Source organism: Phoenix dactylifera, chromosome 2 (assembly GCF_051530095.1).
Source record: "Phoenix dactylifera cultivar Ajwa chromosome 2, Ajwa_hap1_PhDact_Kaust_v1.1, whole genome shotgun sequence".
In the NCBI taxonomy this organism is placed as follows: Eukaryota; Viridiplantae; Streptophyta; class Magnoliopsida; order Arecales; family Arecaceae; genus Phoenix; species Phoenix dactylifera.
Window position 1 is genome coordinate 10,901,507 of NC_143191.1, and position 22,548 is coordinate 10,924,054.

Below are 22,548 nucleotides of genomic sequence, written 5' to 3' on the forward strand. Positions count from 1 at the left end.
TTCCCTAACGCGCTCCTTCTCCTCTTCTTTGGTATAAGCCTCGATCGAGCTTCGCCTCCGCCCGAGGACCTTCTCCTCCTCCCTCCTCTCCGGCGTCGACCGACCGGCCCGAAGTCGCGATCGATCCAGGCCCGCTTCCGCTCGAGGATTTTAGTCTCCTTCTCCCCCTTCTGTCTCCTCCCACCTTGCAGCTTCTGCCTTTCTGATGTTTAATAAAGTTTCTTTTAGCGCTTAGGACCATCAATGACTCAAAAAATTATGTTATGTAATTATATGATAAATATTATTAAGAAGGGAGCTAATTTGGGCCCAATTCATTCATTCTTCCAAATCAACAATTGTTCAAGAAGCATAGGCCCTGCGACATGAAGTTGATGAGATGAAGAAGGCATCTAATTTTGCAGTCTGAAAGAAAAGGTTCCTATTACTCATGGGAATATTTTTTGAAAAGAATCACATATCCCTGAAATTTTGGTCAATATCCTCTCCATTATTTCGTGACTTCTCATCTACTATTCTTAGCCACAGCAATCCAAAATCTTGGTCCACGCCGGCTCAGATATTAGTGGCACTAAGTCTTTGGCACATGCCTTTCGTGCTTGTCAGCCAAAATGAGGTTGACAGAATGGTACTTATCTAGAGTGGCAATAACTAGTTCTCTCCTTATCTGGCTAAAAACTTTGCAACAGTTTGCAGTTGGGAGAAAATGATGGACATAATCCCATAACTTGAGCCGACTGTCAGATATTTGGATCCTAATACTGTCTTTGATTAATTTTACTAAATGGATCTGCATATAGCAATAAAATATTAACGAGACAAAATATTCCGAGTCTTGATTTGTTATCATTTATTGGATTAAGATAAAGACCATGAAAAACTACATGAGTTTCTCTAAAGTCATAGTTGTTGGATCTCTTGATCGAAATATAAGTCACGAAAACAAAATTATTACTATGAAACATTCCGGTTAATATCAATAATGAAAAATTGCCGCACTAAGATAGTTGTTTTCTTTTATCTAAATTTTATGTTCAATCCTCTTTAACTTATCCAACATGGAGTGATCAAGATTGAACCATGGATTTACATATAATCAGTCAGTTATGCATGAAAATTTCTTCAAAATGGACAGTGTGGATCATGTTCTGGAACATGAAACTGCCCCCACCGCTACGCCCCTTGGTGCCACCAGGAAGATAGGTTGGCTTGATGTAGGAAGCATCCATGAGAATTCTCAACAGTTGTTCTGCTTGTCATTGTGACTCAAGACCTTGCTCTAAAGAAGTTAAAACAAAAAAAAAGACTGGTACGATATTTACGATGATGAGCAGTTAGCTATGAAACTCTCGTCTAATCTGTTAGCCTGGGCTGCGATGGGGATAAGGAGTCAGGATTGAAGCCCCCAACGTTCTGCCAGACACTGGAAATGGGTTAGCTCTGTAAATGTGTAGAGCCAAGTGTAGTGTGGTGTAGTAGTAGGCACTTCTAGGCCCCTTTCCGGCTACTGGATCACTCCAGTGCTTCGGGTACTACGGACCCTCTGCTATCCATTGCAACAGAGTCGTTTCATGAGCGGGGGGGCTAAGCGCAGTTCTTTGAATCAAACGTTGAATGAAATCGAAATCGATTCTTTTTTAGATATTCGGATAGATGGACCATAAGAACAGAATCAAAGAGGCGAGTCAAGGTAAACAGAGTATAAAGGTTTGTATTGATATGGGACTTAGAGACCCTCATCGAGGAGAGTCTTCAAGATCAGGGGAAACCAGTTTCCAAGAAAACACAAGCCTCAAATGGTCCCTTATGAAGTCTCTATTGGTCTTATTCTTATTGTGCGCCTTGTGAGCACGTTTGGATCCGCGAAGGCAATCGCTCGGATGTTCGCTTTGGCTGTTTTCTGCTGATCCTCAGGATCTTCAATGCATTTCTGCAAGTAGATGATGGCATCGGTCAGGGCCTCAAGGCCTTGCACAGGCTTCGTATATCATTCTTTTGAAGCATCCTCTCGCCTATCTTCTTCCACCATCAGATCCATAAAAATTTTGGCATGCTAGAAGTCTTACATGTATTAAAGTATACTCCATCCTGGATAATCATGTAGGGAAAAAAGATTCAGTGGTTTTACATGCTCTTCTGAGAAGCATTATCTTCATTCCAGACAGCATATTCGGACATTTAAACATATCAACAACTTGCAAGGATAAGAAATCAAACAGTAGGTGAGTTGATGTTTCTCGAACTGGCTGTTGTTGACATTCTTAAATAAATTTCATGTGTTCATGCTTGTGTTGGTACATCCACAGGGATTGTAGGTGAAGAGCCCTCTCTTTCACCGACACTGTTATCTGCAAACTTTAAGCTTGCTGGGTGGTAACCTTTCTCTTTCTCATTCTCATTCCATTCAGCTGCATAATATACTTCTTCTGTTGCATTCACATTTATTTAGCTTACATAAATAAGAAGTATACAAGGAACTTAATGCTAGCTACATCTATTATCAAACTCTCGGTTATAATTCTTAACACTGAATCGTAGTTAGTGGCTAGATAATAGATCTAGTTAATTCACATCTAATGAGTGTTTCCCCAGAAAGTAAACTCCTAACAGTAAGCTAAAGTTTAGCAGCCATAAATATGTTTCTGAGGTATGAGAACAAATAAGGACTTAACATATTGGCAATCATATGGTTCAAGCCTACTCGGATAAAAAGGCAAAATCATTTAAATGTAAAGGAATCTGCTATAGACCATAAACTACCTCAAAACCACGAATCTTATTGTTAACTTGTGCAACAAGCTCATCAAAGAACTGTAGGGGGTCATATGGTTTCTTCATCAAAGGAATATGTAGCATTCTTGGATTGATCAAAGTTTTGCTATCAACATGTTTTGGTTTACTTTGAATCATATAACTAATTCAATCATTTCACTTTGTTTCAGATAATCAAGGTTTGACTTTAGGTCAAAGCAAGAGAAGACACTAGTGAACTATTGGTATTCTCTGAAACCAATACATCACTTTCTCTATGTTATGATTTTACAACATAAGGCATACATTGCTGAAAGTCTAAAATATTGCATCTTTTTAAGATTTATATGGACATTGATACAAGAAGTAGCATTCCAGTTAGATATATAAATTTGCAAGGCAAAATATCTTCTGAAATTTATATGTAGGCCATCCTTCTAATTTTGTTTATCTTTTTTTTAAAAACTGCAGTTCAATCGGTATTCTAATAGAATGGACAAAAGTTGGATAAATAAGTTAAGATCTAGTGCTGAATATTCGGATGGAGTTCAGAATTTCATTAAGTTTGCTTTTGAGAAATCTAATATGAACGGAAAGATTTTATGTCCATGTCAAAAATATGTAAACGGTTCTGCTCTTGATCCAAAAATTGTTGAAGAACATTTGGTATGGAATGGTTTTCTAAAGGGTTATACTGAATGGGTACTCCATGGAGAGTTCATACCTTCATGTAACCAACCCTCCGATCTAGAAGACACCTTCAATTTTGGATGTAGTGACACGGAACAAAATTCTGTAGAAGAAGATGATATAAGGAGCCTACTTAGAGATGCTCTTGGACATAGTATCAGAACTATTGGAGAAGATGAGCATGCAGTTATTGATCAGTCCATGCATGTTGAGGAATCTATACATTCTGATGACACGGCTCATTATGATAACTTGGTGAAAGATTGTGATCAAGAACTGTATCCAGGTTGTAGGAATTTTACGAAGATTTCTTTTCTTCTGCATTTATTACATTTGAAATATTTGAATGGGTGGTCCAGCAAGTCTTTTACCATGCTTCTTCAATTATTAAAGGATGCATTTCCGGAAGGTGTTACTTTGCCATCATCTTCATATGAAGCCAAAAAACTGATAAAAGAGTTGGACCTTGGATATGAGAAGATACACAGTTGTCCGAATGACTGCATTTTATATCGTGGTGAAAATAGGAACCAAGAGTCGTGCCGAATATGTGGAACTTCACGATGGGGAAAACATAAAGAAGACGAGAATGATTCGTTGACTGAAGTGGATGCTGCACCGACTAAGAAAAAATCGGCTAAAATTTTGAGGTATTTTCCTCTTATATCAAGATTGAAAAGGATGTTTGCATCACCGAAGACGGCTTCCTCGATGAGATGGCATGACGAAGGCCGTACGAAGGATGGAATGTTACGACACCCAGCGGATAGTCCCGCATGGAAAGCATTTGATGATAGGCATCCTGAATTTGCTTCTGATGTTCGCAGTGTTAGGCTAGGTTTAGCTACTGATGGGTTTAATCCATTCCGAACGATGAGCTCAACATACAGCACTTGGTCGGTTGTTTTGATTCCATATAATTTGCCACCATGGATGTGTATAAAACAGTCTTCAGAAATTCTATCAATGGTTATTCCAGGTGACAAGGGCCCAGGTAATGATATTGATGTTTTTCTACAGCCTCTAATAGAGGAATTGAAACAAATATGGGAGGGTATTGATGCATTTGATGCTTTTGCTGGCCAAAATTTTAAATTGCATGCAGCTCTTATTTGGACTATCAATGATTTTCCTGCATATGCTAATTTATCTGCTTGGAGCACTAAGGGGCGTATTGCATGTCCTTCTTGTGGAGATTCAACCCATTCGTATTGGTTAAAACATGGAGGAAAGTTCTGTTATATGGGCCATCGTCGGTGGTTAGAAGCAAACCACCCATTTCGATTTAAGAAAGACTTGTTTGATTGTACCATAGAGTTGTGATCTGCCCCCTGTTCCACCAACTGGAACTGAAGTCTTTAGACAAATGCATAACACCAATTATATACCGGGTAAGGTCGCCAAATGTTCAAAGAAGAGGGGGAGGGAGCATGTTGGCAGCACAATGAATGAAGGATTAATAGCAGAGGTTGCTGAGGATGCTGACTACTTTTTTGAGAATGAAGACAACATATATGGTCAGGAAAATGATGATGACTCAATGGCAACATCTACACAGAAATAACTATAGAAAAAAAAGAGCATTTTCTGTGATTTACCTTATTGGAGTATAATCTTCTTCGACATAACCTTGATGTGATGCATATAGAGAAGAACATTTGTGACAACCTGATTGGAACATTGTTAAATCTTGATGGGAAGACCAAAGATAACTTGAAAGCGCGTCTTGATTTGAAAGATATGGGCATAAGACAAGAGCTTCATCCGACAGAGCTTGCCAATGATAAATTTTATACACCTCCTGCATGTTATACAATGTCTACTCAAAAGAAAGATCTTTTTCTAACAGTTCTGAAAAATTTGAAGTTTCTGATGGGTACTCATCGAATATTTCACGATGCGTAAATCTCAAAGAGCGAAAACTTTCAAATCTTAAAAGTCACGATTGTCACATTTTGATGCAAGATATCTTTCCATTGGCTTTAAGATCGTCAATACCGAAACAAGTTTTTGCAATTGTTTCTCAATTGTCATCATTCTTTAAGGCATTATGTTCCAAAGTTCTTGATCCTAAGGAGCTTGATCAATTGGAGTCTAATGTTGCACTTACACTATGCAATATGGAAAAGATCTTTCCTCCTGGGTTTTTTACTATTATGGTTCATCTACTCATTCACTTAGCAGCGGAAGCTAAACTTGGTGGCCCGGTTCACTACCGATGGATGTATCCTATTGAGAGGTGATTTTTCTAAACTCTAATATAATTATTTAATAATCAGTTTGATTTTGATATTTATTTTAAAAATTTATTGTTGAAGGTTTCTTATGCACTTAAAAGATTATGTACGCAATCGAGCCTATCCCGAGGGCTCGATTGCTGAAGGATATATTGCTGAGGAGTGTTTGACATTTTGTTTGAGATATCTTGAAGGTGTTGAAATAGTTTTCAATCGACCTCAAAGGAATTATGATATCATAAAGAATGCAGATGTTTACAAGTTCTCATTTGGTGGAAGAGTTTTGGAAAAAGTTGAAAGTGTTGTTCTTGATCAGAAATCGTTGGCATAGGCACATCGCTATGTCTTACTTTATAGTGATATAATATCCGAGTCTCGCAGGTTAGTACGGTTAATTGAAATCTAAATTTACTGTCATGTCAGGAGAATGTAATATTGGTATTTAATTAAAGATAACCTTGATCGTGCAGAGAATTTTTAATAGCTCAGCGAAGTCTCAACCATAACATTCGTCCTACACCAAGGATTGAGCAACGATGGTTGGTTGAATTATTTCCAGAATGGCTTTTCAAACAGGTTTGATGTCTAATATATTAAGCTTTTTTTTAAATTTTTATAGAGAGAAATTAATCATTACTTCTATAATTTTTTTTAGGTACCAGTGATGATGGAGAGGAATTGTTCTGAGAAGTTAATAGTCATTGCTCGAGGTCCGAATAATATTGTCAACAGATATGATGGGTTCATTATAAATGGTTTTAAATTTCATACTAAAGAGCGTGAGAAATTTAGAAAAACCCAAAATAGTGGAGTTATGGTTGAAGCGGACGAAAAAAATTGTTATGGTGCTCTAACAGATATTTATGAGCTGGATTATTATGAAAATTTTAATGTAGTATTATTTCGATGTGATTGGGTGGATACAAACTCACCTAGAGGTTTGAGGCAAGACATAAATGGATTCACACTTGTAAATTTTTCAAGGTTGATACATACTGGTGTGTTATTGAAAGATGATCCATTTGTTTTTTCATCTCAAGCTCGACAAGTATTTTTTGTGCAAGACTCAAAAGATAAAAATTGGTCTCTTGTTATTAAAACGAAACCTAGGGACTTCTATGATAATGGAAAAAAGTTGGAAGAGGAGGACGATGATACTTATACTCAGTGTATACCTTATAATGTTGTGCCAACTGATGAAGTAAATGTGCCAACGAGTTTGATTAGGATGGATGTTGAATGAGAATGTAATTTGATAATGGTAAGTAAAATTTATGAAGCATATGTTGAATGAGTTATTATATTCTTTTTTATTAGCCCTTTATTTAGTATAAATCTATCATTTAACCAAATATTGATTTTTTTTTGTGCATACCAGGTAACAATATGCCCCGAGGGAGACGATTTAGAGATGTGGAGTTCCAGCATTCTCAGGTGGGATCTACTTCTGAGCAGTCCCCGCAGTCCCAGCAGCCATGTGATCACCAGCAGCACGAGTCAGGATCTCAGCGCGAGCCTCCTACTGATTGTCCGGAGGATGAGCTCCGGATCCAGGATAATTCGATTTAAAGTTCATATTTTATGTTCATATTTGTCTTCAACTTTTTAAGATATTTTATTTAATTTGAATAGATGGACAAGGGACAGTGAGGACGAGACGGGGACCCACTCAAGCAAAGGATGTGTAGAAACTTCCTCCGGGTGAGAAGATCATCATCCGATGCAACGAATTGGGGCAGCCCATCAATAGAGCTGGAAGTCTACTATCAAGCCTTTTAGGATCGATTGCACGCAAGGGTCAGCTGTGTCCACTCAATTATACGAAGTGGAATGACATGCTTCCTTCGTATAAGATTGAGCTTCTTAGACTTATATAGGTAATGAATTGAACTTATTCTTTTTAATTCGACACCTTCTGTATGTTAATTTGCTTAGTATCATAATTTTATTTTAGATGTTTAATATTATTATAATATTCTGTATCTTGTTGTAGGGTAAGTTTGTACTCCCTCCAGAGAGCCATGATTGGGTGCTAAAGTCCCTCAATCGCAAATGGAAAGAATATAAAGCAAAATTGAAGACGGACTTCAAGCGCGAGGGTATGACAGAGGAGGAGGTTGCTCGTGTGACTCCTCCTGATGTATACCCTCAGCAGTGGAGGGAGCTTGTTCACTACTGGTTTTCTGAAAGAGGACAGGTCATGTATATTGTTTCAATATCTTATATTATCTTTATTATTAATATAGATTGCAAATATATACATTGAATCATATTATACTATGTGCTTTTATTTTGGCAGACATATTCTAATATTGGTAGAGCTGCACGAGCATCTCAAGCAGTTCCTCATACTTCCGGCTCGAAGAGTTATGCGAGACGTAGAAATGAATTCGTAAGTTCTTTTGAAACTATATGAAACTGTACTAACATATAGCACGTATCATGATATATAGTTTGCCAATATACTTTCTATATGTGTAGATAGTAGAGCATGGAAGGGAGCTTGGTGAGGTAGAGTTTTATAAGATGACCTACACTCACCGAGATGGCAGCTTTGTCCGGGACGAGTCGAGAGATATAGTTGTATGTATTCATTTTTTATTTGATCACAATTTTTTTATTAATTTTACTTCTTTTAAAATATTAATGTGACTGTTTTTTTGGGAGAGAGATATAGGAAAGAGCTACAAATCTTATTTCAGAGCGCGTCGGAAAGTCATCATCATCCGAGGCGGCCAGTCGCATCGAGGCTCAGGTCTATGCCGAATTGATGGGCCCAGAACGTTATGATCGCGTGAGGGGTTACGGTGTCGGAGTTACCCTCACTCAGCTATCTGCAGTGAGCCGATATATCCAAGATGCTAGACAAGGTACTAGCACTGTAGAGGTTTGTAGTTTGAAGACAGAGATGGCACAGATAAAGCAGTCATATGAGACAAGGATAGAGGAGATGAGGCAGAGTCATATGACTGATATGGTGGAGTTGAAGCAAAGCCAAGAGTTGAAGATACAATCTTTGCAGGATCAGCTTGACCATATTTCATCCTTTTTGCAGAGATTTGCTCCTCCGGTACGTAACTAAATCTATTTGAATATTTTATGTAATTATAATGTATTCTTGTATGAGCGTGATGACTTTCGTATTTTTAGTTTCTAAAATATTTTTTTTCTTGTAGATTGATGATACTTCATCTACTCGTAGAGATGATGATGCCGTCGACCCTTGATACATATCGTAGATTGTGTACTTAGGAATTTGAGATGTATGTTTTTAGAATGTTTTTGAAGTACAATGTAATCAAATATGATAATATGAATGTAATCAAAGTTCTTGTTTGTGACATGTATTTTGTTATATATGTGATTTAGTGTATTTATTTGATTAGAATTTAATGTATACAGAGTATTAAAAATTACTTTTACGAAAAAAAATTTAAAAAAAAATGTTATTGCCGACGCTTTTAAGCATCGAAAAAAGCAATTGGCACGAAAACTGGCACTCCTTTAACGACGCTTTATAGCGTCGGTCAAGGAGCATATGCCGGCACTTTTAAGCGTCGGCATAGTCCAACAAAAACCTACCGCCTGAAGCGTCGGTTCAAGTACGCCGACGCTTTTAAGCGTCGGGTACCTCGAAGAAGAACGACGTTTAAAAGCGTCGGCATAGAGCGACGATGCTTTTTTGACGCGTCGGCCTAAACCGGACCCACGCCCACCTGCCCGACGTCTGACCCACGCTTTGGGGTGCGTGGGCTGGAAATTCGCCGACGCTTAAAAGCGTCGGTAGAGACCAAAAAAACCGCCGAAAAATATCCTTTCTTTTGTAGTGACAGGCAAAAGAAACAGCAGTCACTTGACATCATTTGCTCGCTCATATGGCTTAAACTAAATAGTCACCTGCGCATAGATAAATTAAAGATGATGGGCTACCAGTGTTAAGGACATTTCTTGTTTTTCCATAACTTCCTTGAAATCTTTCTATTTCATTGCCTCAAGGAAGCTGATTGGGCTTTGGCCAATAATACATAAGGATGCCCAGACTCGATGTGGACCATTTTGGCCACTACGAATTGAGTTGGATAAGATCCAGGAGCAAGACATGCCATATTGAGAAGCCAAGCTACAAGCCAAACTTCTGAAGGCCATAACTTGATTATACGACATTCAGTTGAGATGATATATTTTTTAAAAAAAAAAACAGACAACTTTTCAAGAGCTATGCCATGATGCCATGCCCTTTAGGGGGTGATCCCCTTATGATTCGACCCAAATTCCATCATTTAGGGCCTGATATAAGCTAATCAAACCCAAAGTATTCTTTTCGGGTAAGATTTTGAGCGGACATGTCTCTCAATCTAAGAAGAATCAAGCGGTAGAAGGCAAAGTTGATGTAGAAGTCAAGATCTATTTTCTGAAGAATTTTGGCATTTTCAAGTTTATTTCTACTATTGATGTCTATTTTAGATAAGACAGTTTTATAAGAATTAAGAAGAGAAATCCAACCCGAATTATATAAGGGCAGACTTTACCATTATAAATTATAAATAGAAGCTTTGTACCTCGGTTTTAGATAATCAATGAAAAAAAAAGGGACTTAAGCCCTACTTTTGCAATTGTTCCATCTTCTTCTAAATTTGTTTTGAGAGATTCGAGTTGAGCATATTGAGAAAATTCTTTTTTTTCCCTAGTAGGATTACCTAATCTTTTCTCTAAAAAAGTTTGGCGTGTCCCCAACTTATTTTGGATGCATCGAATAGATCAAGGGTACATTTGGTTCGTGACTAGAATCAGAATTGGAAAAGAAATAGGAATGCCCATATTTTGCAACGTATTTGATTCGTGACTGGAACTGGAATGGAATTTGAATATAAGGGAAGAGTCAAGATTAGGTTTTAGGGGATTAGGGTATTTCCATTCTTCTCTAAAATCGGAATGGGAATTAGACTCCTCCACACTAAATGGCTGGAATTGGAGTTACTCATTTCTATTTTCATTCCAAAACCCAACTCCCTCCCCCCCCCCCCCCCCCCCCCCGGAATTGGAGTTACTCATTTCTATTTTCATTCCAAAACCCAACTCCCTCCCCCCCCCAAGCAAAACATTCCCCAAGATTCCAGTGCATCATCTAAAATATAAAATTCTGAGTTTTACTATTGTCAATAAGTAATTATATATTATCAATCTGACTTTGGTCTATATAAATTTAACTTAGTGAAGAGTTTCATCACCTCATAATGGCTATAGGCTAAGGTTATGCTAGGTTCTTTTTGAATATTTGTTTAAGAATTTTTTCTATTCTATTTGAAATAAAAGGAGAAAAATGTTTTTTTATTAAATTAGCATATTTTGTTTTAATAAAATGAACAAACTACTTTTTATTTTTTTCCCTCTCAAAAATCAGATTTTAGTTTTGCTTGGTACTCCACAAGGAGCAATATGGGCAAAAAGGAAAAGGAGTCCACTAGGGCTTCATCGGTGCTCTGGGGGTTTATTCAGTCAGAGAGGTCAAATATGGACCTCGATCCGACTGATTCGAGCAAGGATCGAACTAAGGAGGAACAGAGGCATAATAATCGACCAGAGAAGGGGGCGGATTTTTTGCCTCCTCAGAGTTCAATGGAGCACAGGGGTGAGCAGTCACTGGAGACGGCTCGAACATGGTCTCAGGTGGTCCGAGGTGGAAGATGATTCCGCTGGGAGACAACTAGGGCCATGGCGGAGGACATCACAGCTCTTAAAGAAAATTTTTTTAGGGTGGTGGCATTTTCTGACATAGAGGTCGATCGGGTCAACAAAAATGGAGGTCGGTCATCGTTCTCGATCGCAAGTCCCTGGGAAGGATTTTCCCATGATTTTTTTTTTTTTTTTTTTTTTTTTTTTTTTTTTTTTTTTTTTTTTTTTTTTTTTGCATATCGGCAGCTTAGGCTAGTCTCGCGTGAGCATTGCCATTAGAATCAAGAGACAAAATACTCCACAAAAATGGAGGAACGGAGGCAACCCAATTAACAGCTCGATTCGCCTTCTAGAATATATGTACAATCTGGTAGACATTGCACTCCCTCAGCAGTTTCTGGATATCATCTAGAAGTGGGTGATCGGCACTCCTGGCCTTTTTTGTAGAATTCTCTCAATCACCTCCATTGAGTCACCCTCCAGGATGATGCACCATGCCTCTAGAACTCATCTCGCGTAAAAGACTTTCTTCCATGCGGCTCTGAATTCTACTCCAGGAACTGAAGTCTCGAAGGTGCGACGTGGGAGAACTTCTATGTTATGCCGCCTGGTCCTCTTGTTCTGTCTTCTACCGAGGGAAGTCAAATAGAGAATCTTAGGCCGGAGGCTGTGGTCCGTGGCTGACCAACTACGGGTAGTTGAGAGTCGAAGACCTAAGTTCCAACCAGGAAAATATCAGATCCCTTCCAAATCTATCGTTGGAACTTTGGGAACAGGATATGATCCTAAAAATCCAAGGGATCTCCTCCAAAAGACCAGGCCCCAACAGAGGCGCTGCTAAGATCAAGGCACAGAGAGTCATGCAAGCTGTTCCAATCCAATCCAATATGGGAAGCAGATCGTGTGTCAAAAATATTTTTAGAAAATTCAATAAAGATCCTTTTTATTGTCACCTCGATCAAACACCTCCATGCTATTCCACTTCACTTATCTAATCCAATTGATTTTTTTTTATGAAATTTTGTAATTTTATGAAAGAATGACGTATTACTGATATTTGCCCATCTGTTATATATATATATATATTGCTGAAACAGATGATTCATACAGATCTAGTACAGATATATCCATAAAAGTCAAAATACAGTATATCTCGAAGCGCACTAGGCAGCTCACTTGTTGCCCAGATAGACAACCCAAGAGGGGGGTGAATTGGGTTTTAAAATAATTTTGCAATTAAAACGTTTGTGGATGACTAATTAATACTTTTGCAAAATGATTAATTAGTTGCTATGTGCTGTGAGTGAAATGAGAGTAAGAGAGAGAGACACAAGCAATCACAAACACAATGTTTATAGTGGTTCGGAGCTAACCCTTGCTCCTACGTCCACTCCCCAAGTCTCACTTGGGAATTCACTATAACCTCTTGGATTACAGCAGGTTGTTTTACAAGCTCACAACCCAACTTGTTGTTTTACGAGCTCACAACGAACTCGGTCGGTTTTCCCAGGCTCACCGACTAGAACCACCCCGATTGTTTTCCCGAGATCACAATCGAACCCTTACATGTTGGTTTTACCCTCGGCTCACCAACCAACCTCTACACTCTTGATTCAATCCCCTGATTGAATCAAGCAAAGACAAGATGGAAAGAACAAGGATAAACAGAAAAACAGAGCTTCTAAAAAACAGATATACAGCAATATAAACTAGAGAGAAGTTAAGAGCCCTCAAACACGTTTGAGTTGGAGTAGAGTAGGGCTTCTTGAACTGTGAGTCTCCTCTTGAATGTCTGGTCGACTTGAAGGTAGGAGGAGACTTCTTTTTATGCTAGGAAGAGGTAGCTGGATGGAGTTAATGGCGCTCTTCCTTCTTTTCTGTTGAAAACCAGTTGGCAGAGATAGGATGCTTGATTTCTTTGAGTGGAATGGTGCTTGTCTACCTTGCTACAGTCCTCTGTGGCTATTTAAGCCATCCCCCACGGAAACTAGCCATTAGACACCTTTTTCTGCCCGTTCTGCACACTCTGCACATCCTGACAATATGTCCGTTGGGGTCGGAGTCGACTCGCGCGATCTGGAGTCGACTCGGCTGTAGCGGGAGTCGACTCATACTTTTTTGGAGTCGGCTCGGCAACTGTTCCGGATTTGAATTAAAGTGACCTCCGCGACCGGGGGTCGACTCGACTTAACCCGGAGTCGACTCGCCAACTTCTGGAGCTGTCTTGCCATTTTCGGAGTCGGCTCATCCCATGAAGTCCATGGAGCTAATTTTTCAACTTGGCCCACTCGAGTCGACTCGACAATCCTGGGAGTCGACTCGGCGCTCAGAGCCCGAACTCCCGATCTTCTGTCTTTTGGCTCGTCCAGTTTTGGAGTCGACTCGAACTGTTCCGGAGTCGACTCGGCTCTCAGTTTCCGAAACACAGCCTTCTGCCTTTTTGATGTAGCACTGCCTTGGAGTCGACTCGAGCTGTCTGGGAGTCGACTCGGCTCTCAGAGACAATAATTCGGTCTTCTGTCTTTTTGGGGTCGCGCTGTCTCGGAGTCGACTCGCGCATTGCGGGAGTCGACTCGGATCTCAGAGTCCGAAAACTGCTCTCTGACTTTTCTGTCTGTAACTCCTTGGAGTCGACTCATACTACTCCGGAGTCGACTCGGTAATCATCGGAGTCGACTCGTGCACTTCAGGAGTCGACTCGCTGACAGGTTTTGAGTTGAGTCTTTCTGTTCGTCTGTCAGTTCTCAGTCGGAGTCGACTCGTAATGATCCGGAGTCGACTCGAGCCCGTGCCAGTGATTCTGATACGCTTGGAGTCGACTCGTAATATCCCGGAGTCGACTCGAGTCTTAGACTTTGGTTCAAACTGACTTCTTAACTTATCCAAAATATCTTAAACCAAGTCTAGAAACACTTAGACAAGATTTTCACTGAAACACTCAATTGAATTCATTAGTAAACAAAAGATATACTCAAATGCTTTGAGCTCATCAAAATCAAATAGGGTTTTAATCAATCACTCCACAATCTCCCCCTTTTTGATGATGACAAAACATTGAGTATATGTAAAGTGAATTGCTCAATAAACAAGGAAATGAAATCTATAAATGAATTCAAGTGTCTGGTTTTTTAATTTATCCAAACTTGAAAGGTGTGAAACAATAAATTTTGGAGTTAAAGCTCTTCCTTTCATTTGGAATTATATAAGCCTTCATGTCATGCACTCAATTGTTTGGCTTATATATATTTAATGATTTGACTTTCTTAAAAATTCAGATTCTCCCCCTCAACATATGCATTCTACTTTGTTTTGATTCTCTGAATTTCCTTTTAATGCATTGAAGTTTTTGAACTGAAATTTTTGGTTTTTAGAGGGAAAATCTGTCAATTTGTTCTTGAGTAGGATTCAACTAATCTCCGAATATCCCTTGAATAGATTCTGGAGATTACTCCATTAGGAGCCCCAACAGAGAGATAATGAGCCTCGAGGTACCAAATCCACTAAGAACAAATTATGTTTTAATTTTTGATTTCTTTTATGTTGATTCCATTTACATATCTATTAAATATTTCTCCCCCTTTTTGTCATCGTATCAAAAAGGAAGTGAGTATAACACGCAATCATTTAGAGAGCAAATTGCACAAAATTGAAGAGAATATGTCTACTCATTGTATTGATGTGTATGTAAATACATTTGTGAATACAATAAGTAAAGCAAAAAGAATACATGTCAAAATACAAAAAGATATCTAAGGCTTCCTCGAGGAGGATGCGGCTCCCCGGGGCATGCGCTCTGCAAGTAGTGTGACTGCATTGGTGACGTGCTCGAGCTGTCGGATAATGGCCGAGGTGGCCCTGCTATGTGTCGTATCGAGCTCGGTCACCGACTGCTGAAGTGTGTCAAGCTTGGCGATGAGCACATTCGCCAAGCGCTCGGCCCCCTGGGTAGTGGTTCCCATGTCGTGTCGCATGTCATCGCGCATCTTCCAAGTGGTGCTCGTGACATCGCTCATACTGGAGAACTGGGCCTGAATCAAGCTCCTGACGTTGTAGATCTCTTCCCGCACATGGGCCGTTGATGACCCAAAGATTGATTCATAGATTGATTTTGATGATCACAACACCTTGAAGTATAGATACTAATGTTTATGTTGCAAGGAGAAAGATATTTATTTTGCAAGGAACATAGCAAGTTGGAAGAACACAAGAAGGCCTCCAAAAGCACTCAAGAAAAGTTAGAAGAAAGCTACAATTCATTGGCCCAACTTTAAAGTTCAAAAGATTCAAATTGGAGGAGCAAATTCAAAGGAAAATTCAAAAGAATAGTCTTCGAGTCGACTCCTAAGGAATTCGAGTCGACTCCAATGGTTGCCGAGTCGACTCCAAAGAAAGCGAGAGTCGACTCTCAGTGGTACACAAGGGAAAACTCAGAGAAGCAGTTTTTGGACACTGAGATTCGAGTCGACTCCCACAAAGTCCGAGTCGACTCCAAAGACAGAACAACCCCAAGACAGAAGACGGTATTTTCGTCTCTGAGAGGGGAGTCGACTCCAAGACAAGTCGAGTCGACTCCAAGGCAGCGCGGCTCCAAAATACAGAGGATCAGTTTTCCGACTCTGAGATTCGAGTCGACTCCCAGACAGCTCGAGTCGACTCCAAGGCAGCGCTACACTAAGATGGCAGAAGACCAACTTTCGGAAACTGAGAGCCGAGTCGACTCCAAGGAAGTTCGAGTCGACTCCAAGACTGGATGAGCCAAAAGACAGAGAATCGGGAGTTCGGGCTCTGAGATTCGAGTCGACTCCCAGGACAGTCGAGTCGACTCGAGTGGACAAAATTCAAATTTGGATCCACGGACTACAGAGGATGAGCCGACTCCAAAATTGCCAGGTCAGCGCCAGAAGTTGGCGAGTCGACTCCGGGTTAAGTCGAGTCGACTCCCAGTCAAGACGGCAACTTTAATTCAAACTTGGAACAGTTGCCGAGTCGACTCCGGAAAAGCTCGAGTCGACTCCTGCTACAGCCGAGCCGACTCCTGATCGCGCGAGTCGACTCCAAACCCAACGGTCATATTGTCAGGAGCTGCAGACTGGTTCCAACGGCTCTATTTTTGGCTCTAACGGCTATATTCTTGTTTCCACGTTATCAAAAGCTATAAAAACAAGAAGAGAGCTAGGAGAGAACGGATGGAAGTGGGAGAGATCATCTAGGAAAGAGATCTCAAAGAGATTACAAAGGAAATCTCCCATAAGCACACAAGGGCCATCCAAAGCGAAATAGAGAGAAGAAGAGCATCCAAGAGAATCCCAAAGCTTCCTCTCCATCCGTGTGCTGCCTCAGTGATCCTCTACCTCGTGCCAAATCAGAAGAGGGTCAAGTAAAGAAGAAGCCGAGCTCCTCCATCTTCAAAACTCGTTTGAGGGCTTCTCTTTACTCTATTTGTTTATATTGTTATATTTGCTTGCTTAAGAAGCTTTGATTTGTTTTTATTCTTTGTTTTAATATCTTGTAACTTGATTCAATCAAGGGATTGAATCAAGGGGTTAAAGGTTTGTTGGTGAGCCAAAGGGAAAACCAACGGTGTAAGGTTTGTTGGTGAGCCAAAGGGAAAACCAACGGGGTTTAGGTTTGTTGGTGAGCCGAGGGTAAAACCAACGTGTAAGGGTTCGATTGTGATCCCGGGAAAACAATCGGGGGTGGTTCTAGTCGGTGAGCCTGGGAAAACCGACCGAGTTCGTTGTTATCTCGCAAAACAACAAGTTGGGTTGTGAGCTTGTAAAACAACCGGCTGTAATCTGTAGGATTATAGTGGAATTCCCAAGAGGTCTTGGGGAGTGGATGTAGGTGCTGGGGTGCACCGAACCACTATATGTTTATTGTGTTTGTGATGCTTTTTGTCATTGTCTAACTTGCTTACTTAGATATATTGCTTGCTTAACTCGTATCTACGCATCCCTTAGTTGCAAGCATACTCAATTTACTTAATCAAGTCCCATTTAATAAATCATACTGTTGCTAAGTTTAAATTCCACTGTGCATCTATATAACTTAGCATAGTTAATCAAAAAGTCTTAGAAGTAGTTTAAAAGTTTTAAAAGACCCAATTCACCCCCCCCTCTTGGGTTGTATCTACTGGGCAACAAGTGGTATCAGAGCAGGTGCTCAAATATTATTTGTAGTCTTAACCGACTAGAGCCAAAGATCATGACAACTCAAATAGATAGTTTTCTAGGAGAAGGACAATCAATTGATACACCTCCACTGTTTAATGGTATAAACTACCCACATTGGAAAATACGCATGCGCATTTTCATTCAATCACAAAACTATTATCTATGGAAAATCATAATAAATGACCTTCACACACTCTCTCATATTAATGAGAAGGACTTAGCACAATTAAATGCTAATGCTATGAACATATTATATTGTGCTATTCAAGAAACAAAGTTTAATGAAATTTCTGCATGCTTATCTGCTAAGGAGATCTGGGATACTTTAGAAAATATTTATGATAAATCTCAGATTAGCTCTCATATGCTTCAATTATATACTAACAATGAGACTGCAGAAAAGGGTGATGAATCTCCCTCAGTCGAGTCGACTCCAAGAAGCTCAGAGTCGACTCCCAAGTTAGTCGAGTCGACTCCAATAAGGTCCGAGTCGACTCCGAGGCAAATCAGCTTCCTAAAGACAAAGAAGAAGAGGAAGCAAGAAGAAAGGAAGAAAGAGGTAAAGCGCAAGAAAGCCTTGACCAAGAGAAAGTCAGACAAGGAATTGAAAGTTAGGAGCAACAATGAACTACAAGAGGTAACTAACTTATGTCTTATGGTACAAGAAGATAAAGTAGAATCTGAATCTAATCTTACACCAAATGACTTTCATGAAAAATATTCTTATGATGAACTTTTAAATGCTTTTCATGATTTGTATAGTGAATGTAGAAAATTAGCTAGGAAAAATAAAAATCTTAAAAAGCTAAATTTGGAAATTTCAAAAGAAAGAAATTCTATTACTGAAATACAAGACAAACTAAATTCTGAAAATAAAAGTTTAAGGTCATTTTCAGAAGAATTGATTCAGAAAAATCATAGCTTAATTAAAGAAAATCAAAACTTAAGTAAAGAAATTAATCAATTAAAATCTTTTATTAACAAATTCACCGTAAGTTCAGAACGATTAAAAATGATGTTTGAAAGCCAATATGTTGCTTGTGATAAATCAAAACTTGGCTTGATTCCTTTACTTAACAATAAATCTCTAGAGAAAAAGGTTATCAATTCATCAAGCAAACCATTAAATAAGATAAGTTATTTCAAAAATGAAAAGGATGGGAATAACAACTTTACCTATCGTTCTAGTATAATTAAATCAAATGGTAAAGTTATTACTATTAAACAGATATGGGTTCCAAAAGGAACCATATGTCCTAACTCTCAAGGACTCAAGCAAGCTTGGGTACCCAAAATGAGAAAATGAGGATGTACACATAGGTGTACCAAGATACCCATGGAACAAAAGAAACTTAAAATATACTTATGAAAAGTTATTAACAAAAATCAGTAATCCTTGCATCTCATCATTATTTTTGCTTAGTATTTGATATGAATTGCTAATAGTGATCAATTTTGTGATATAGAAAATACTTTTGGAAATATGATCAAATCACTTCATAGTGTACTTTACTCACTATTGGATAAGTTGCAAAATGATTAATTTATTAAGAATAATTCTATGAATTCTCTATATGCTTGATTGAGAGTTTTTATCCATGGCATTATTGTTTATTGATCATAGATATGATAATGTGTACTTGGTATGTTTTTAAATATATGCACTATGAATACCAAGATTAAAGAAACCATCTTTAGCATACAAAATCAACTCATGCTAGTATATACTTAATCTCAAAAGACCTTGCCATTGGCTTACTTAAATTATCTTCTTAAAGGTCAAAGTTTTGCTATGCATGCTAACTAAGGAAACAACCAAAAATCATTTCTAAATCTAAAGATGTTGTTTCCATCTCTAAGTTTTCAAAAGCTTACATTGGATTTGTTCTTGGAAAATAAACTTGAAAATATTTTCTGTATTTGCTGAATCTTGTAAAAGTGTTTCAAATGATAAAGGTTTCCTAACTGTGAAGATAAAGAGTATCATGGCACAGTGTTGAAAACCAAAATCCTGATAAAGTTTATGCAGAAATTAACTATTTCAGCACCAAGGACATCTTAAGTAAAATAGGGGTAATAGAATTCTTGAAGAAATGAAAAAGACAACTGTGTATGATAGTCATCTACTTAAATGATTTTTAAAAAGCTATCATCACTGCTTGTCATACATATGATTTCTATTAGATCTATTTTTGATGAAAACTCCTTTTGATCTTCTGAAAAATGGAAAATGAACCATTGCATATCTTTCATATTTTTCAGTCGTACATGTTATGCTTGATATGTTCTTATGAAAAATAATGCCAAATCTGATAGAGATATGTCTATCCTTGGATATCATTCATCAAGCAATGTATATAGAATATTCAATGAAAAGATTTTAGTTGCAAAAATATCAAGTCGTCTTATTCTCTATGAGACTAATGATTTACTGTCAAGATACTAAGATCAAATTATATATGGTTAATCTTTTACATATAACAATCTGAAAACTTGTTAATAATTATAACAAAATTGAGTTTTTCAGAAATGCACTTAATGAAGAAAAATTGATAACTACTAAAAGACTGAATCAAGAAAAGATGAAATAGATCTTGATTCTTGCATGATTAAAAGTAAAGATCACCACTATCATTTGCTTGACTCATGAGCTTTATATTCTGTCAAATGAATGTGTAGAATTCACTCCTATGTGGTTATTTCATTAAAAAGTAGATCTATGTTAAATAACCACCATATTTAAAAATTACACATTACATATATGATAAAGCAATATGTGATTTAAAACAAGCATCAAAAGCTTGATATATAAAAGCTTAGGTAACCTTGTTGATAGAAAGTAATAGTGATAAATCTATGCATCAAAAAGAAGAATCTATGATATCTTGCTTGCTCATAGCACACATTGATGACATCATTTTTGGTTCTACTAATGAAGAGATATATTGCAAAGTGAGTTTGAAATATGATGAATGAATTAACATCTTCTCTCAAACTCCAAATTAAGACAAACAAGAAAGGGGATCTTCATTGACCAACGTTAGTCCATAAGAAAACTCTTATAGAAGATTGGCGTGAAGAAGGTATATCTATGACCCCATCTTGTCGAAATTGTAAAGGATGAGCAAAGTAGATCTATTGTTTAAAGCTGTATTGAAGCATGATAGAATAATTATTTTATCATACAGCTAGTAGACCAGATTGTATGCTCATTATGTGACCTTGTGCAAGACTTCAATCTAACTTTAATTAATCATATTTTATTGATAACAAATACGTCATAATCTGAATTTTGATAGAAACAAACGTTTAAGATAAGTTGATTAAAACTTAGTTAACACATCTTATTGATAATTATCTTAAGCAAATAGAATCTAAACTAAATTGATTTGACCTTGATAAATCTGTCTATTGCCTCACATGCTTGTCCTTGAACTATCTTGGTTAATGAATCTATCTCTTTAGTTCAAGTGATATGTGCTTGCTTATATTTAGGCAATCTCTTGAATAAAGTGACTCAACATGCAACTATTGTCATATCTCATATTGAGTCATCTAATTAAAAAATATATATATATTGGATGAATGCTTTGTATCTTAAAGAAACTAATGACCTTCCTTCAAGAAAGAAAAATGAGAAATTTCAACTTGAAGGATATCTTCATGTAAGATACACTAAACATTCACATGCAAACAAGAGAGAGGATCTTCTTCAGCCAAAAGTTCACACATAAGAAATCTAATTTGGCTTGAAGAACATATAATGAATAGGTAATTTTAGATACCTTTCTCACAAATTAATTGAGCAAAGTCAATAACTTAAATCCTATTATGGCATGATTAAATTCTTTAATTATTAATTTTTGATATCATGTCTATATGTGTATTGACTGACTTATACTTTTAGAAATTATTTCATGGTTTGCCCAAACTAAAATATATCTTTGCCTATGTCATAACCATGAAATACACAAGTATATGCTTAAAATGTTGATGTAAAATAACTTGTGAGAAGTTATGAAACCTTGAGCATAATGAAAATATTATTTGCATGATATACATATATATGATACGTAAGATTAATTCTCTATTCTGCTCTCTCATGAAAATTACTTGAGAATAACAAAAAGAGAGAGAGATAAAGAAAAGAAAATGGATATTATTCAAGAGAAGTAAAATCCAAGTAGAGGCAAACACTTCAACCTTAAGGAAAAGCAAAACAAACTTAATATATTCGACACATTTGTGAGACTTGTGTGAGCATTCTTTTGGAAGGGATAAAATCCATAATTAATTACACTTAAACAGGGAGGTTTTGAAGTAAACATTTTAACCTTTCTATATTGCTCATCATAGGGATGGTGCCAATGGGGAGGCTAGTGGTAGTACCCGGCACTATTTGACCCAACTATTCGGTGTAGGGCATATTAGGGACGGCACAAGAGGGAGGCTAGTGGTAGTACCTCGTGCCCCTTCCCAACTCCACCGGATAGGGAGCAAATAGAGTATAGAGCATAAGAAAGTTATAAATGAAAAACAAAGTAAATGAAAGTAGAATTAAGTCAAATTTTTAATCACTTGAAAACACACTTTAAGGATGAAATCATTGCAAGATTATATTTAAATAGGGGGAGTTTATTTGAAAAGAATTGATTTTGATCCTTGACATTCTTGTACTTAGTATTTTAATGCATGACTTAACACATGGTATATTTTGCATATGGTATAATGTCTTGATTTATGGATTCTCAATATTTTGTAATGTTTCATACTTGGACAATTTGATTGAATGTTTGAATTGCTACATAACATCTTTTGTTTAGTTTTATTGAAAAGAAATTTCAGATTTGTCATTCACAATCATTGTTAAAATCTGAAAGCTAAATAAAATTGTAGAAAGGAGAAGAGAAGAACATCTCTATTTAGGAAAAATAAATTGATATTGATCTATCTTTCTACTTGCCTAACTTTGATACATAATGTCCTAATACTTGTTAAAATATCCTTTATTTTGTATCGAAACT

General features: G+C 37.6%; 1 protein-coding gene across 1 annotated transcript; it reads left to right on the forward strand.

Annotated features, from left to right (window-relative positions):
* Positions 1 to 7,667: 7,667 nt before the first annotated feature.
* On the forward strand, positions 7,668 to 8,760 carry LOC148702293 (uncharacterized). Its single transcript, XM_089929334.1, has 4 exons — positions 7,668 to 7,875; positions 7,978 to 8,070; positions 8,160 to 8,261; positions 8,356 to 8,760. Exons 1-4 carry the CDS (start codon positions 7,780 to 7,782, stop codon positions 8,758 to 8,760), a joined length of 696 nt encoding a protein of 231 aa, XP_089785460.1. The 5' UTR covers positions 7,668 to 7,779.
* The last annotated feature ends 13,788 nt before the right edge of the window (positions 8,761 to 22,548 follow it).